Here is a 15,958-nt window from a genome sequence, read left to right as displayed (position 1 = left end):
CGCCATTGTTTAAAGAAAAAAACTGAGTATAAAAAAAGCTGCCTTTAAAACAATTTGGTGGCCTGATAGAGATCTGAGGAAACTGCCTAAGTGAATTCTTTCAAAGCATGGTGAGAACAAGTTAACCCACAGCCAGCTAGACGGGTGGGCACCATGGCAGACCACAGAACAAAAAACCCCTCCCAGATACCACCAGGAGCAGGAAAGAACGTCATTTGAAACAATTTTCTTGCCATAAAAAGCAGACATAATACAGCTGTGAATGTCAGCTTTTTATGTTGTGTTTATTTTAAGACACGCCTCCCCTGACTGTGCAGGCTGTGCATTATGGGTCGACTCTACAGTTTGTTTTCTGGCTCATGACCCTTGTCACCACAATACTCCTCCCACTAGACTAACTAAAAGAAAAGCGTCAGTGTTCTTCTGCTGCAAGTTGCCTACAGCAGGCGATTTTAAAATGTGTTCTGCGTGGGCCTCAGACGGTTTGAACCATGCCTTTGTCTGCAGTACAGAAACTACAAGACTCACACCATTGTTACATGCTGAAGTAGTCTGACATTTATGGTAAATAAACACAGCTTTGGTCAATACATATTGCTAGTAGGGATTGAGTAGTATGCACTTTATTGTTACCTGCAAGCACTTTCCAGTGTAAAACTTCCAGTGTATTTAATTATCTAAATTGTTGCTGAGGAATTTGCTGTTGCTTTGTGGCGCTCATAAAAATATTAAAAAATAAATCTCTAAACCTCAGCAGCAATGTGGCTTTCTAAAAATCATAAACAAGACCACAAAAACAAACAAACAACATTTTTTGAGCAATTTTAATCAACACTTGGTTCCATTACTTCAAGTTTATAACAAGAAGCAGTTCAACCTCCTCCAGGCCAGCTCGTCCTTTGGGCATTTTGTATGGAAATTGTACAGTATATTGTATGCAGTCATTTTTTTTTCTTTGTAAATGGACTTTAAGCAGTATGAACTTTTTTGCACGATGACCAGAGTAATACACATCTACATCTTCAGCAATTTGTGATGTGTGTAAAAGTGTGCATTGTGTCCGCAATACCCACCACACTTGTAAGTATCATAGTTTCCAAAGTTATAAGGTCTTTTTAATTTTAGAGCAATAAATCATTAGGTTGACCTCGAAGACCTTGGTGGATGTAAGCCAAATTTTAATGGATTGTTAACGTGACCCCTCTCTACACCCCTACAAAGTTCTAATAGAATTAATTCCAAACTTCTTGAGCACGCTCACAAGCATGCACTCACACAAATGCTACCGAAAACATAACCTCCTTGTTGGAGGTAATTAGCAGCAGAGCTAACTGTAGGAACAACATTAGTGTTTATACCCTATTAACGGTCACTGGCATGAGCGCCATGTCTTGGTTGGACCTGTGCTTCATTCTGCAGGATAGTTGGGCACCTTGTGTTGCCCCTGTCTTTCTCACTGTCTTTCTGCATTAACAATGTCAATGTTAAATAAGTAATCTATTTAAAAATAAATAAAAAATGCAAGGTTTTTATTATAAAATTGGAAAAGTTACCCAAAATTTTCTACCCTTGAATAAAATCCTACACTCAGACCAACACGGTGTTTGAGGGCACAATCTCATTTCTCAAAACAACCGAACAAGAAGGCCGCTAACTGGGTTTTTGGAAGGATTGTCGAAATTGACTTTTAGGGTATAAAATTTTTAGATTTTCAGCTGTGATGCTGCCTGTGCTGAGAGTATTTTTAACAAAGAAGCCTGAGCTGCTCTGAGGCACAAATATATCAGCATATATTGGCTTCTGTTCATGATGGCGGCTTACCTGCAGAGACTGGAGAGCATCAGAGTTAGTGTCGCAGTACAAGATGATGTTGTTGGCCATGCTGAAGCTTTCTCTCACTCCCAGGTGGTAGAAGAGCGAAGGCTGGCGGAAGGCATCTGTCATCTCCACCACAGCTATGTCTGATGATAAAAGAGAGGTGTACGTGTTATAGTGTGGTTCAGGAGTGGAGCACAACTAGCTTTCTTTGGGTTCTGCAAGTACAAGTAAATACACACCATTCTTAGAATATCATAAGCTGTAATAATGCAGTTGCATAGTACAGGCAGAAATATCTTTTACATCCATTACCCAACCAAGGATGTTAATTCACTGCTGTAACAGCCTCCCTCTTCTGTTTTTGACCACATTTTGGAATCTGGCTACAAATATGTGGTCCCATCCATCCATTCCTTTACCTTTTTAGAAATGCCTTAACCCCAACCTTTTTTAAATTTTCTTTGTGAAACAGATTTTAACAATGTTTATTAGAATCTCACGACCAGTTTGGTAACCTAATGTCACAATTTCAACTCAAAAATCAACTGATTGAAAACTCATTGTCTGATAATTGATCAAAGCCATTCAAGCCACCAGTTCTAAATCCACCCGCCACCCCCAATATTGACCCTTATCTGAATAAATCTCATTAAGATGTTATTTGGCTACAACTAAACTGCCCATTGGGGATCTTTAACACCAACTTTGTCTGCTGTTGCTCTGGGAGAGACATGGATACAGCTCAGTGGTTATTAGTGATCGGCACGGCTGTTATTCATGCTGTTATCAGCTACCGATTTGCATGTCAGTGTTAAGTTATCTGCAAGCTGAAAAACAGATACCATGAGATGAAGGTAGCTTTACTCCTTTTTTGTCCAGTACACTCAATAATCAATAATGCACCATCTGCAGTAGGACTCAGCAATACTATCTGGGTCAACAGGTCAAGCAAATATTTCCACTCAAGCAAGCAGGTCATCTAGTAAAGAGTTCCTAAGGTTAATGTCCTGTGCAACAGGCTGTGCTGTTATGCAACTGTAAGCACTGGACTTTCACCAAAGCTCTCACTCACTGGTCGGCCCCTGCAGCAAACAAATCTTTGTATGACGCTGTCAGTTATGGTGGGCATGCAACATTAAACATGCTCATCAGGATTTGGAATAAACATGATGGTGTTTTGCAGACCCACACACGAGGTAGGGTGGTACTACACGTTGTTTCCAAGGTCGCCCTGAGCAACGGATAACAACAAAAGCAAATCAGCCCGATGGCTATGCTCCAGTTATGACAAAAGAGCTCAGAGCTACGGAGATAAAGCTGCACCCTGGTTTTTCATCAACTCCAAATCTCCAACTCTTTTGTGTCAACGAAAACATTACACGGAGCTGAAGAGCAGATATTGTGCGACTCTGATGGTCAAATCTTTTACCTCTAATGGGTCTGTTCAAAAGCTTGGATAGTCCCCCCCTCCACCATCACGACCTTGAATTCGATTTTCAAACTGGTGCTCAAGCTAATGGACCACTACTAGAGGAAATCACAAACACATTCAGTCATTCAGCTCAAGATGCTGTCAGATTATGGGTGGCTCAGTTGTGGAAGAGGAAGCATGACAAGTGGATGACACATCAAAGATTAGTGCTATTATTAATGCTTCCACTGGTTTTTGAAAGATACCAGTTAGTCAAGGTACCATGCAACTGTAGAGACGACTGCTCTCCTTTTAAGTCTACAGTTTAGGAATAGACTACAATCTGAAATGATATCACAGAAATGATGAGTCGGCCTTGACCTTTTCTTTAAGTATTAAAAGCAAATATTTTCAGCGTGGTGACATTACTATAAATTAAAAAAGAATAAATCATACATATGCTTTGAAAGATTTTGTCTCCACTATGTTAAAAAGCTGAGAACAATTAAACGATTACAAAGGCAACAGCCAATTTTGGTGCTGGTATAGCCAGCCGACACCCGTACTGAGACTTCCTGTTCTGTCTGACAGTGATTGTTTACAAATCATCGCCTGATTGATTTTCACCAAATCCAGTCCTTATTTTAGACATGCAATTAAAAAAGGATTGGTTAATACAGCTCACACTATGAGTGGTCTACAAGTAGAAACCAGAAAGTTTCAAATACCAAAAGTCTTTCCACCAGAATCTGTTGATATGTGTTGATGTGCAGAAATCTGAGTACAATCTACAAACTAACTGTGATTCACAGCAGATGATCAGAAACAAGGCTCCGAATGAAAGCTAGTGTTGCTAATGTGCAGTGAAGTGGCAACTTTTAAGATGTAACACCTATAACTGGCAGCTAACTAAGCTCTTATCGCAGCTTCTTGCATTAACATTTTTAAATGCAACATGATTTCTCTTTAAGCGTTATTTTCACCAGGAAGTAAAACTCCTGAGATACAGTGATAGCGTCCTGGGCCAAGAAGGGCAGCACAAATCCATCATGTTTTCTGAATGGCACAAGAAAATGGAGCTTGTTAAGCTGAAGCAGCTTTACAAAATGCATTGCGTGCAATCAAAGCCACTGACACAACCCAATCTATCAAAGCAAATTACTCAAAGCAAGCAAGTGAAGGCTCATAATTTGAATGTGCAGTTAAACATCAAGCAGCCAACATGACACTTGGGAGAGAAGCCTATCAGAGATTGGCCGATTGCAGCACTGAAGGGGTTTCATCAGGGCCATGCAGCTCCTCGCACTCATCATCAGAACATGCAAATTCAACCAGGAAGCAGGTACTTGTTGGCCTCAAAGGTTCTCATCATTAAACCCTTCGTTCACACCAGGGAAAAAAAAGCCTCATATTTTCATCCCATCAGAGTACCGTAGCCGTAGGACAGCATTTTAAGCTCTATGGCTTCTGTGCAACGATGTGGAATTTCAAGAGGGATTTCTTCTCTGGATGAGCAGCGTCTTCACATCGGGATGCTGCTCGCTGATTAAATGAAACTCATGTTTCGCTCTCTAACTTGCGAGGCAGACGGGGAAGGTACACTTTAATCCTAGCTAAGATTAACAGCCAGTTGTCAGTTCTGCATCCCTGATGCACTCATGCGACTATCACACATAGCATTTAGAACATTCAGACATAATTAAATATTGGTCTATTGGATTTACTCATTGTTAGCAAGACAAATAGGTTGCTCACCACGGCTGATTTTTACACAATCCCAAACAATCCTGGGCATATACATGATAAACGGCTGTTTAGATTCTTCTTCTCTCGACTATGCATACAAGGTGCTGCTGAGTGTCAACATCCAGACGGCACAGGTTGTCTGCTGAATAAAACATAAGCTTGTCTTGTTTTTCCAACTGCAGCAGGCTCCCATCAATATTACATCTGAATGAGATCTTAATGCAAACAGGCCATAAAAATGCATTAGTATAATATAACTCACAGAAATATGAAGCAACAGTGACTTGGGTGGGATAATTTTGCTTTGCGCTGCTTGGAAATTTCACCTGTTTCACAGAAATGGGTCTGAACAAAAAACATGTTTGCTGTTTGCTACACAGAAGGGCTAAAAAGTGATGAATAACAGCATATGGCGTTCGCATATGATGGAAAAAAAAAAACAGGCCAAAGTGAGTCTTGTTGTGCCCACAGAGTGAGGAAGAGCAATCAATTCTCGTAAATGTTTTGTATTTATAACACTTGACTAGCAGCATATGATGTTGTCAGTGCTTATTTCAGTCTAGTCTAATAATAGAGAACGCACTCTAGGTTTTACTTAGAAGCTGCTTATAATGGCGGTTACAAACTACCCTCTGATTTTAAATTCCAAAAATGAAAGCAACTGTTTGTTTGTGTCCTGCTTGAGCGGTTAAATCTGTCTACTCATGCAAACATTATTTTTTGTATTCAGTTGGTAACCGATTCAATACTGATAACGTGCAACATCGCAGCAGGGATGTGTTCAGGAGTATTCTTGGGCTAAATTTTGATCTGGGGTGAACACAGTGGGTGGTAACAGTCACCACAGGCACACAACACAATCACTGACTATCCTGTAAATGGTTGGGGCATTGATTACTGCTTGCTCACTGTCATGTCAACGCAGCGCCATAACCATTTATATTGGAACTTGAGGTCTACCTCACTCTCTGCCGTCTTCTTCAACACAGAAAATGTCATTTCTCAGACCCCAACCCAAAAACAAAACACTTCACTGGATTGAAGAAGAGTAGAAGAAGGTAAAAGATAAAACAAAGGGATCGCAGAGGTTTTCTTGGGGAACTCGCTTCTTTAAAAAAAAATAAAAAAACTGTTAAAGCAATCTCCCTCAGTACCATCTGGTAATTCTTGCTCTGCAGCTTTGATGCTTCACAGAGGTACTTCTTGAGATCTCCAGCCCTGCAGGTCATGCTGCATGTGACAGGTCATAAAACCTGGGAAGTGCACAACAAGCTAGAACAGCAAAGTAAAGCATGCAACAGCTGCAATATCCCATGTTTAAACTGCCTGTAAGCGTTAACGTTCCCTTTTTATCACAATATCTCTCTACATTTGTTGGTCTTACAGGAATGCATTTTAACAGCACAGTCACCTCTTTAAATCCTAATAATCTTCTGAACTTTGACAACAATTAAAAAAGCTTAATATAAGCAAAGTTTGTTTAGAAAAAGCCCATTAGTCTTAAAGGCATGGCACGGCTTACATAAACAAAGCTTGAGTGAAAAAAACTATCTGATTGCATCTTATTCTGTATTGTAAAGCACTTTGTGAATTTTGTTCTTGAAAAGTGATAAATAATAAATAAACCTTCAGTCTGTTCACTGTGGTAGAATCTTCTTGCTATGGTGGAAGACAGAATGTATATTTTTAATAGAAGTTAGGGCAGCAGGGTGGTGCAGTGGTTAGCATTGTTACATCACAGCAAGAGGATTCAAATCCACCAGCTAAAGCCTTTGAAGTTTGCATACTCTCCCTGTGTTTGCATGGGTTCTCTCTGGATACTCTGACTGTCTCCCAGCCCAAGACATACATTGGGGTCGGCTTAATTAGCAATTCTAAATTGCCCATAGGTGTGAAAGTAAGAGTGATGGTTGTCTTTATCAGCCTTGTGGCAGACTGGCAACCTGTCTAGGATGTATCCCGCCTCTCATCCTAACAGCTAGCACAGTTCCCGCCCCTTCGGCGAAACTGAAGCGGAAGAAGATTGGCGGAAGGATGATAGAAATGAGCAACTCTTCCCTTTCATGAACAGCTAGCTTACTTCCTCTTTTAATTCTTGCTGGTTCCAAGGAAGGCTTGGTTTCCCAGTACAGTTAATGATGCAATTACCGGTACTAAAAAGCAATGACAGCACAAATACTTTCAAGTAGCTTTTAAATTGCAATGTTAAAAGCATTTTGGCTAGTGTGGTACATTTTGTAATTGTGGATATTGTGGATGACATTACACAAGGAAACAGAGAACAATGGTAATCTGCCCTCACAGGAAAGTTGGAAAGTCAGTACTGGAAAGTGTTGCCTCTGCCTACTATACAGAATCCATAGCTCAGAGTCACAGACCCATTGCAACAACAGCGCAGGGACTTATAATCCTTATAAATATTAAAAATATTAAAAACAAAAGAAGTTCCAGATTCCAATTCATTGGAAGTGTTTCAGCTCGCAGGTTCATAGTAGGCTTTTTAAACCACATTAAGGACAATGATTCCAAATTTCAAAAGGCTGATAAACACAGCGACTGCATTTCAATAGCACAGGCTATGAATGTTTGTGAAGTGTGTTCAGATGCCATGATTACTTACCAATGCAACAGCAGAGTGAAATGCATGCCAATACAGCAGCAGACCTGCCAACATAGTGTTGACAGAAGGCTTCGTGAAGCCTGCAGAGGAGTTACTTGAGACTCCTCGTCACCCTTTTCGCATACAGTGGCACCTTTTCACCGCATCTGGTGTTTTACAATCACCTGGTATCACCAGTAAACTGAAATCTGTCTACATCAGTGAGAGATAAGACATGCAGAAAAAAATGTAAAAAAGAAATGAAGAGTAAAACATTCATACTGATGCCCTGATAATCCTGCTACACCTCCTACAGTTGGACCTGCCAGTGTGGACCAAAAGTAAATTGATTCCCTCGCCTACTGCTCAAAGCAGAGGAGGGAAAATAATTCAATACTCTGAACATACTCTCTCACAGTGTTTGACTCTCAGCAGCACTCGGCCTGGTGCTGTAGGTTCATCGGGCCTCAGGTGAGCAGCTCGGAGTGGAGGGCTTCGAATTTACTGGAGACTGTTCTGGTGTCTGTTGGCTTCTCTTTATGGATCCTTCCCAGCACTCTCCAGAGATCCTCCATCAGCTCCACATGCTCTTTCTGAAGAGGAGCTGGGGGATCAGCTCCATCTAAAATATTATGATCTAAAAAGCTCTGGAGCATTTTCACATGGATCTGGATCATTTCAGCAAAGCAGAGTCTCTTGTCTCTACTAGAGAGCACATGATTGGACACAGAGAAATCTATTTTAATGAGAGCAGGTTGTGGAGAAAAATAAACAATTGCTACCAGCAGCCTAAAATCATAAGCTATAAACAATACTGAGAGATTGTGTTTCAGCTATGCTATACATCCCTACAGCTGTAGATTAAGGTGACCTGTTTTGCTCACTCCCAGCTACATAATTTTATTTTGGACTCTTACAGGAACAGATTTGCATGATTCCCTACAACAAGCCCTCCCTCTAAGCTAACTTTCTTCTGATAGATTTGCCCCTTACAAACTTAAGGTGTGAACATCAGATGGATAGGGCTGCTGTGCTCAAAGCCAAAACTCAATAAAGTGAGCTCTGTGTATAGATATATAGATTAAATAATTAATGATTTATCAAGGCAGCTACAGATACAACATGTAAAACTAAAACATTAAATCTACATACATCAAACAAGTACTGGTGGCTTTCTAGAAGGAAAAAATATACATTTCAAGTGCTGATTTACAAGGACTACAACACTTTTTAAATTTATATTAAAGCTGGATTGCAAAACTTGACTCTTTATTTGAACTTAGAAGTGAAGATTTGAAAATGAACTTCTTAACGCAGTCAGCATCACGCTTCAGTTCACATCAGCTGTCAGAAGGTGAAGGGTGAACTACATCAGATCCCAGGACAGCTGTGTGCAAAGTCTGACCCATTCTTCTTGAATAATCTTTCCGAATCATTATCTGAACCTCCCACTGTGTTTCAGAGCTTTAAATATTTACTGCTGATAACTACTGAACCTCTGTAGCCACTTCATAAAATGTGTACATCATTAGAAAAAAAATTGCTGCCCAGAAATCTGCCCAAAAATGAAGGATATCGTTAATAATCATTAAAGATATTGATCTATAAATCAAATTAAAGGTGAATAAATGTGAATATTGGTATCTATCTAATCCCAAAGATGCTGTATAAGCTTGTACTGGCACATTGGAAACTTTAGTAAGTTGCAATGCAAGAGTGATTTCAGTTCACCACAATTGTTCCATTACATTTCATGCGTCCTACGTCATCTAGCCGGGAAAGAGGAGGATACAGTGTTTGCATGTGTTGGTATGTGACCTTACTTTGACCTGATAATATTCCATATTTATGAAAATGCCGTTGACTTGTCATGATTGAAGAAATGCGATTACTGTAGCGGTTTATGCCTCGGTCACTCACGGACCAACGGCAAGTTTGACTCTACCAAGAGAGATAGTAACAGCGCTGGCACAGTGAATAACGCTTCGTTACCATCTATTACATAACAGCTACATATAAGAAGTTGTAACCATAGCGACTGTGAGGAAAACTGCTTTGAGTGATGTTAGTGAATCGAAGCCATCAGTGTGCATAGTAGTTGAGGTTTTTTCCCCTGTATGTCTAATGGAAAACAAGGTAAACAGACTCGTATTAGTGGAGCAAAGTGCAGCTGGAGTTTTACCCTGAAGCCCATCCTACACAGAGGACAGGCAGATGCTTAGAAATACCATCTCCATGCTGCTCTGGAAATATCCCTTGAAAAGGAACCTTCGAGAGCATAAAGTCCAAACAGTCTGCCAACTTTCCAGGAACAGCAGAGGATGCTTGTGGTGCTCTTGCATGCTGGGCCAGTGTGATGTTTACCTCTGGTGTTTCAAACGATGTTTAGCTCTTTAGCTGTCAGGTTGCAGAGACAAACAGGATTAAAAGCTTCAGACTTGTTTATTTGGTGTCATACAAAAGGTATTGCTCAACGAATTACTGCAGTTAACCGTGTTCTCAGACCACAAGTGTTTATACTGTAGCCATTCTGAGCTGCCACACCTAAACGCAGTATAAAAAAGGGAACTTTTGTACTGCGTTTCTCTGTAAACTTTTATTTTGATCTGTCTATTGCCTAAAGGCACCATTGAGCTACACAGTGTGTTTTAGATTTTTATCTTTTATGCTAAGCACATTGAGTTTACATGCAATGAAATGCGCAATATAAACATGACTGACACTGACAGAGACAAAAAGCTCCAGAGGGGTGTTCTGTGCTACAGATTAAATAAACAGGGGATCACAATGGCGTGTTATAGACTGAAAACTTGGCTTGAGTTGATTAAACAGATAAAAATAATGAGTTATTGAATTTAGTTTAAGTTTGATTAGGTTTTCTTGTTTTGGTGTCTTTTTGTTTTAAGTCCAATTTATCGTATTTGTTTGTTTTTCCTGTTTTTTTTAAAAATTGTATTTATTTTACTGATCTATGGTTTTGTAAAGCACTTTGGCCACCCTTGTTGCTTACGAATCTCATAATCAAAATTTATATTGACATTAAAAGAAACCTTTCATGATTTTCTTATTTTACGTATTACACACCCAGGATCTCCTTTTTCGTTTGGATACCTTAGTATGGTTATCTCATACTTAACCATACTAAGGCAGCCAATCAGATGACAGTTGGCCTAAAAGGAGGCTGGACTTACAGGAGACAGTGGACACAAGGAATGACAAATGAATGGATTGTTAATGATGCAAAGCTGATCTATTTCCATATAAGAGCATAGCTTCAAATAAGTGAAATGGATCCATTATAGGAACTTACAAACAACTCCACACTAATTGCTTTTTAGTTTTCCTGTATGAAGCACTAAAATAAAAATTGTAAAAAATTAGCTGCGTTTATATGTGAAAATGAAGTTTTCACAAATGAACTCCACAAGTTGTTGAATCCTGTAGTAATTTGTTTCTCATATACAACAGATAGCCATCATTCTCACTATTGTAAGTAGTCTATTGGGTGTGGTGTAGGGTTCAGCACACCCACTGAATTCATGTGATTACTTGCACTACACTCATATGGGTGTAATTAGACATTACACAGAGTTTGAAGAAAACTAAGCTATCGACCAGCTCCTATCTGACTGTGCTGGTTAGTGGTCTTACACGCATCTTTGCTGAGTAATCGAGAGATTTCAGAGTTGAAGTGCAGGTGTAAAAAATCAGCTTTAAAAGTGATGCACAATTCCAGGTAGTAACAAGGCAGTGCAAGTTAGTTCCTTAGGGAGTCTCCATTAGTCACATGGAATAAAATTTTTACAAGTTTATTTTTATTCTTTTGTTTATTCTTGCAGGAGAATACAGAAAAACTGCCTTTTTTCCTCAAAATAAACCCCTAATACTGGTGAAAAAAGACCATTCAAGTCTTTCTGCTAAGCTTTTCTGTTTACAAATACATTTCTTCTCCCACAGGAGAATATGGGACATATGAATGGATATTCAGTCATCTGACGCCTCACCTAGCAGCGAGAGATTAATGTTCCCTTTATTTTTAGACCCATGTGCTTGAAAGAAACAACCCAGAAAAAAAGATCATGATGCAGGAAATGAGACCCGCCTGCCAGTCGCACGACTCTCCTGGCAGTCAGCTCCTCTTTACCTTTGCTCCACTTTGTTGCCTTTTCACTCACTGAGATATTTTACAAACCACAGTGCAATGGCCCCCGAAGGGAAAACAGCTGAGAACAGAATGTGAATTCATCTACCGCTGACAAGCACGCTGGGAGAGACCTGTGCTGCAGTGCAAGCTGTCCCGACATGCCTACTTGATGTACTTCTTTGCTGTTGTTCAGTGAAACAGAATCATGTTATTGTCTGGTAAACAATTCCACTTTATCTCACTTGCTTCGCGTGACAGGACTGAGGAACAGTTGTGGTTGTTTGCAGAGTGTTGCATGGAAATAAAACGGCACCAGGCAGAAATTAGTGTATAAATACACCTGAAGACCTGGAAAAGTGAACTAGATAAGAAATTTTCCATCTGAAACAGCAGAAACATCAGACACCAGCACGACTGATAAACATTTCCTGACATGATTTCTTGGTATTTTTAGACCTATTCTTGAAAATGTTAAGGGTTCCTGCATTTTTTCCTTTTTTAAACTGGAGATATCAGGGGTATGACATCGCCTGTACTGGTTTTGAAGGACTGGAAGGAAACTTTAAAACCTTTTGGGTGCATACTGAGATACTTTGTCTAATTTCACATGGGCCACTATTATTTTATGCAAATATTCATGCACAATGCCTTTATACAATTAAAAAAAAGAAAAAAGACAAATTTAACCCAGCAGCTGCCCACTTCGCCTGTTGTTACATGAAGTTGCTGAATGTTATTTACTTTCTACGGTGTCTGGTAGTCACTTCACTGCTAATCGATGCCTGTGTGGAAACCCCTTAAGACTCATTGGAAGTAGTAACATTCATTAGTGTTGGTTTCAGTTGTGTTTAGATATTAATCGTGGATGTGCAATGTGGTTTCCAGTGTTTGTTTACCCAAGACCAGTGTTAAGGTTTAGCCAGCTACAGGTCATCACAACTAAGCCTTCAGTAGTGATTAATCATGTTCAGCTGTGGCTTTGCAGTGACTGTTGAATGGTAATGGGCTGAGCGTCGGTTCTCAAAGTAAAAATGCCTTGTTGATGCCAGAGGTCAGAGGAGAACAGCCAGACTTCTATAAGCTGATAGGAAGGCAACAGGAACTCATATAGCGACTTGTTACGACAAAAGTCTGCAGAAGAGCATCTTTGAATGCACAGCACAGAAAACCGAGGCTACAATTTGCATGAATTCAACAAAATTGGAGCACAGAATATTGAAAAAAAATTATCTGATCTGAGGAGTCAGTATTTCTGCTACACCATTCAGATGTTAGGGTCAGAATCAGGTGTAAATAACAAAAAAAGCACAGATCCATCTTGTTTTGTATCAACAGTTGGTTGATTAGAGCAGGGCGATAGGACCAAAAATATTTATCATGATATACAGTTGAAAATTTGCGATAACGATATAACTGACGATTTAATTGACACTAGACAAAATACTTTACGACTCCACGACTTTATTAGTGTAAAAAAAACAAAACATCAATGTATTTTCACTTAAACAAGCAGCTGTTTTTATGTGCATTAAAGTTATATAAAAATTTAACAGTGCAAATGCAAATTCCTTGCTGACAGTTTAACCAAAAGGCATTTCCAGTGGAAATTGGCCGACATATCCTCAGCATAACCATGTATAATATCCACAAAACTTAAAAAGAGGTTATACAGACACAACACGGTAATATTATGTTGAAGCACAGTACGTATCACTCCGCGAGGCGCCTGCCTACGATAGCCGTAATGCTCCAACAATCCATCAAGCGGTGCGAGTTCGTAGCTTAGCAAAGTCGTACTGAAACATTTGACAGATTTTCGAGCGCCGTGTACGACATAAAATCGTTTCGAGGTCAGTAAACACAACCAGAATTCATACATAAGGCACGCAGGATTATAAGGGGCACTGTTGATTTTCAGAAAAATCAAAGGATTGATTTTAAGTGTGCCGTATTTTCCAAAAAACACGGTAATAATGACGGCCCGCTAGCATGCTCTACCAGAAATAGTGCTTTGTTGTGTATCTGACGGCCCTACACTGCATAATATAAAATAATAAGAAAATGATATTAAAATATAAAGACTTCAAGTAATTTTTCTTGTAAGATGTGGGTGGCATCCTCGAGCTAGACTAGATATGAAACTCAAACTAAATATGGAAATTAAAAAAACTTTACCGTTGTCTTTACAGAAACACCTCTTGACTCTAATATATGCGCACAATTTTTTTTGTTTTTTTTTTAAACTGCCAACAAAAACTATTTTCTTTCACGCAAAAACACCCATGCAGTTTTGCATACATGCTGTGACCTTTGCGGTGGGTATGCAGAATCAAAACAAACCAGACAAAAGCTGCATACTGCATGTGAGAAAAGCAACTGCAAAGACAGATGAGTAAAACACACCTCCGCCGGAGCCTGGTTACAGCGTTATTATTAGACTCTGTATTGTGAACTTGTTGCATGCTGCCAAAGGTTTTCTAGTTGGAAAAAAAATAATGTAATAACAGCTGTTCTACTAGAGAAAAGAAACCACTGGTATCAAACCCACCCCCAAAAATCAAATAAATGCAAAATACAACCAGACTATTCTCATAGCTCTTAGGCTGTTCACTGCCTTATCATGATACTCAAACTGATAAGACAGAGTTCCCTGTCACGCACCATTGGTTTCTAAAGACAACCCTACCCACTCCTGCTGCATTTCACCTCAAATGAACCCTGATGAATCCAAATGGGAGCTTTGATATTCGGCTACTCCACCTCCTGTCCTATTTCTGGTGATCACTTCTGAGATATAAGCAGGATTTTATACAGCACTTACACTTATTCCAGCTGATAATACTGCATAGAAGGATGTGGGGTATAGTCATTGTCATGCATGTAAAGAAGAAGCTGCTTTTGATTCTGAACTAGCCTTTCCTTCCTTCCTTGAAAAGAAAAGAAAAAAACTTGTTAAAAAGCATTTGCACTTCTGCCTGGAATCTCCCACAGAGGTGAAGGCAGTCCTCCCCAGAGGCCAGCAAATGGCCCCTAGGCTAATTCCTCCTAACCTTGTGCCGCCTAACCTCTGAAAAGCAGCCAACCACTAGCGTAAACAGAAGGGAAGATAAACAACTTAGCAAAGGGCCAGCTGATGGGATTTCAGGGCAGTGCGGATTCACAGTCAGGAATCTTGAGTGTACATTCTTGTGCTGGATAAGAGACAGTGTCTGCTGGCGCCCGGCAGTGTTGACACTGGACAAAGCTGGACGTCACCCATTGTGCAAGGATTGCATCTGTGCTCCATTTCCGTCCACTTTTTCAGACTATAGTTTGCTTACAGTTTGCTTTGCTAGTTACAGTAGTTCACCAAATAGCCATGTGAGAAGCATTTCCTATTTTGTGACTTTACACTGCTGAACAACACTATCATGAGACCAGGTCACCTCATTGTTCGCTGCTTGTTGTTCACTTCTGCTAATGTTGATTACTGACATTTAAATGATTAATCAATAACTCTAATAAACATTAACTTTTAACAGAACAAATCAAGATTGAGGATTTGCTATGCAGTGGTGTTTACATTTGCCTGCTATGTTAAAGCTTCCTGGTTTGAGACTAGGAGGAGGATTGGTTTCGACACCACGAGACATTTACAATAATACAAACAATATCAGCAACAAAACTGTTTGCAGTTCCTACAATAACATAACTGTAAGAAAGAAATGGTTTGTGTTTGTGTACCAGAGGCCCGAGGGTTTGAGGGTTCTGTGCAGTAACTTCGCTGTTTTTAGTGCCTGGAATCTGCTGGAGCCACTGTTCCAGAGTTACAGCTCCTACTCCTACTGCTGCTACTACCACCGGGACCACCTTCCACATCTGCTCCAGCTGATCCTTCAGCTCCTGCTACCTCCACTCTGTTTTATCATGCTCCTTCTTTCTGATGTTTCCTTCTGCTGGGATTGCCACATCTATCACAACTGCAGTTTTCTGCTTCTTGTCAGCCATCACTGTAGCTGCTTGGCTGGCATGCAACTGTCTGAATTTTACTTAAAGTTTGCATTATTAGGGGCAAGTCTGATTTGGCCATGTTTGTGGCATTGATGCATTTTGGAGCGTTGTAATGGATATGTCTGACAAATGATGTCTTCTTTATGTTATGGCAGAATGTTTTTTTTTTTTTTAACTTGGACTAATTTGCAAGTACAGTGGAGCAAAAAAGTATTTAGTCAGCCACTGATTGTGCAAGTTCCCCCACCTA

The 15,958-nt window shown here is 39.8% G+C and overlaps 1 protein-coding gene across 3 annotated transcripts in view; it reads right to left on the bottom strand.

The window, feature by feature from the left end:
- The window catches only part of map3k5 (mitogen-activated protein kinase kinase kinase 5), an 86,531-nt gene that overhangs the window by 61,519 nt on the left and 9,054 nt on the right, over nucleotides 1–15,958 (bottom strand). The window contains exons 2-3 of one of the 3 annotated variants that reach the window (XM_076874049.1): nucleotides 9,757–9,971; nucleotides 1,822–1,961 (exon numbers count right to left, since the gene is read on the bottom strand). In XM_076874049.1, the coding sequence (XP_076730164.1) occupies nucleotides 1,822–1,944 (123 nt within the window). In that variant the 5' untranslated portion in view covers nucleotides 1,945–1,961; nucleotides 9,757–9,971. The other 2 variants (XM_023152057.3, XM_004550592.4) reach the window with 2 other exon arrangements.

Source organism: Maylandia zebra, linkage group LG15 (assembly GCF_041146795.1).
Source record: "Maylandia zebra isolate NMK-2024a linkage group LG15, Mzebra_GT3a, whole genome shotgun sequence".
NCBI lineage: Eukaryota > Metazoa > Chordata > Actinopteri > Cichliformes > Cichlidae > Maylandia > Maylandia zebra.
Note: the sequence above shows the minus strand (reverse complement) of the source record. Positions and strands in the feature narration are given on the sequence as shown.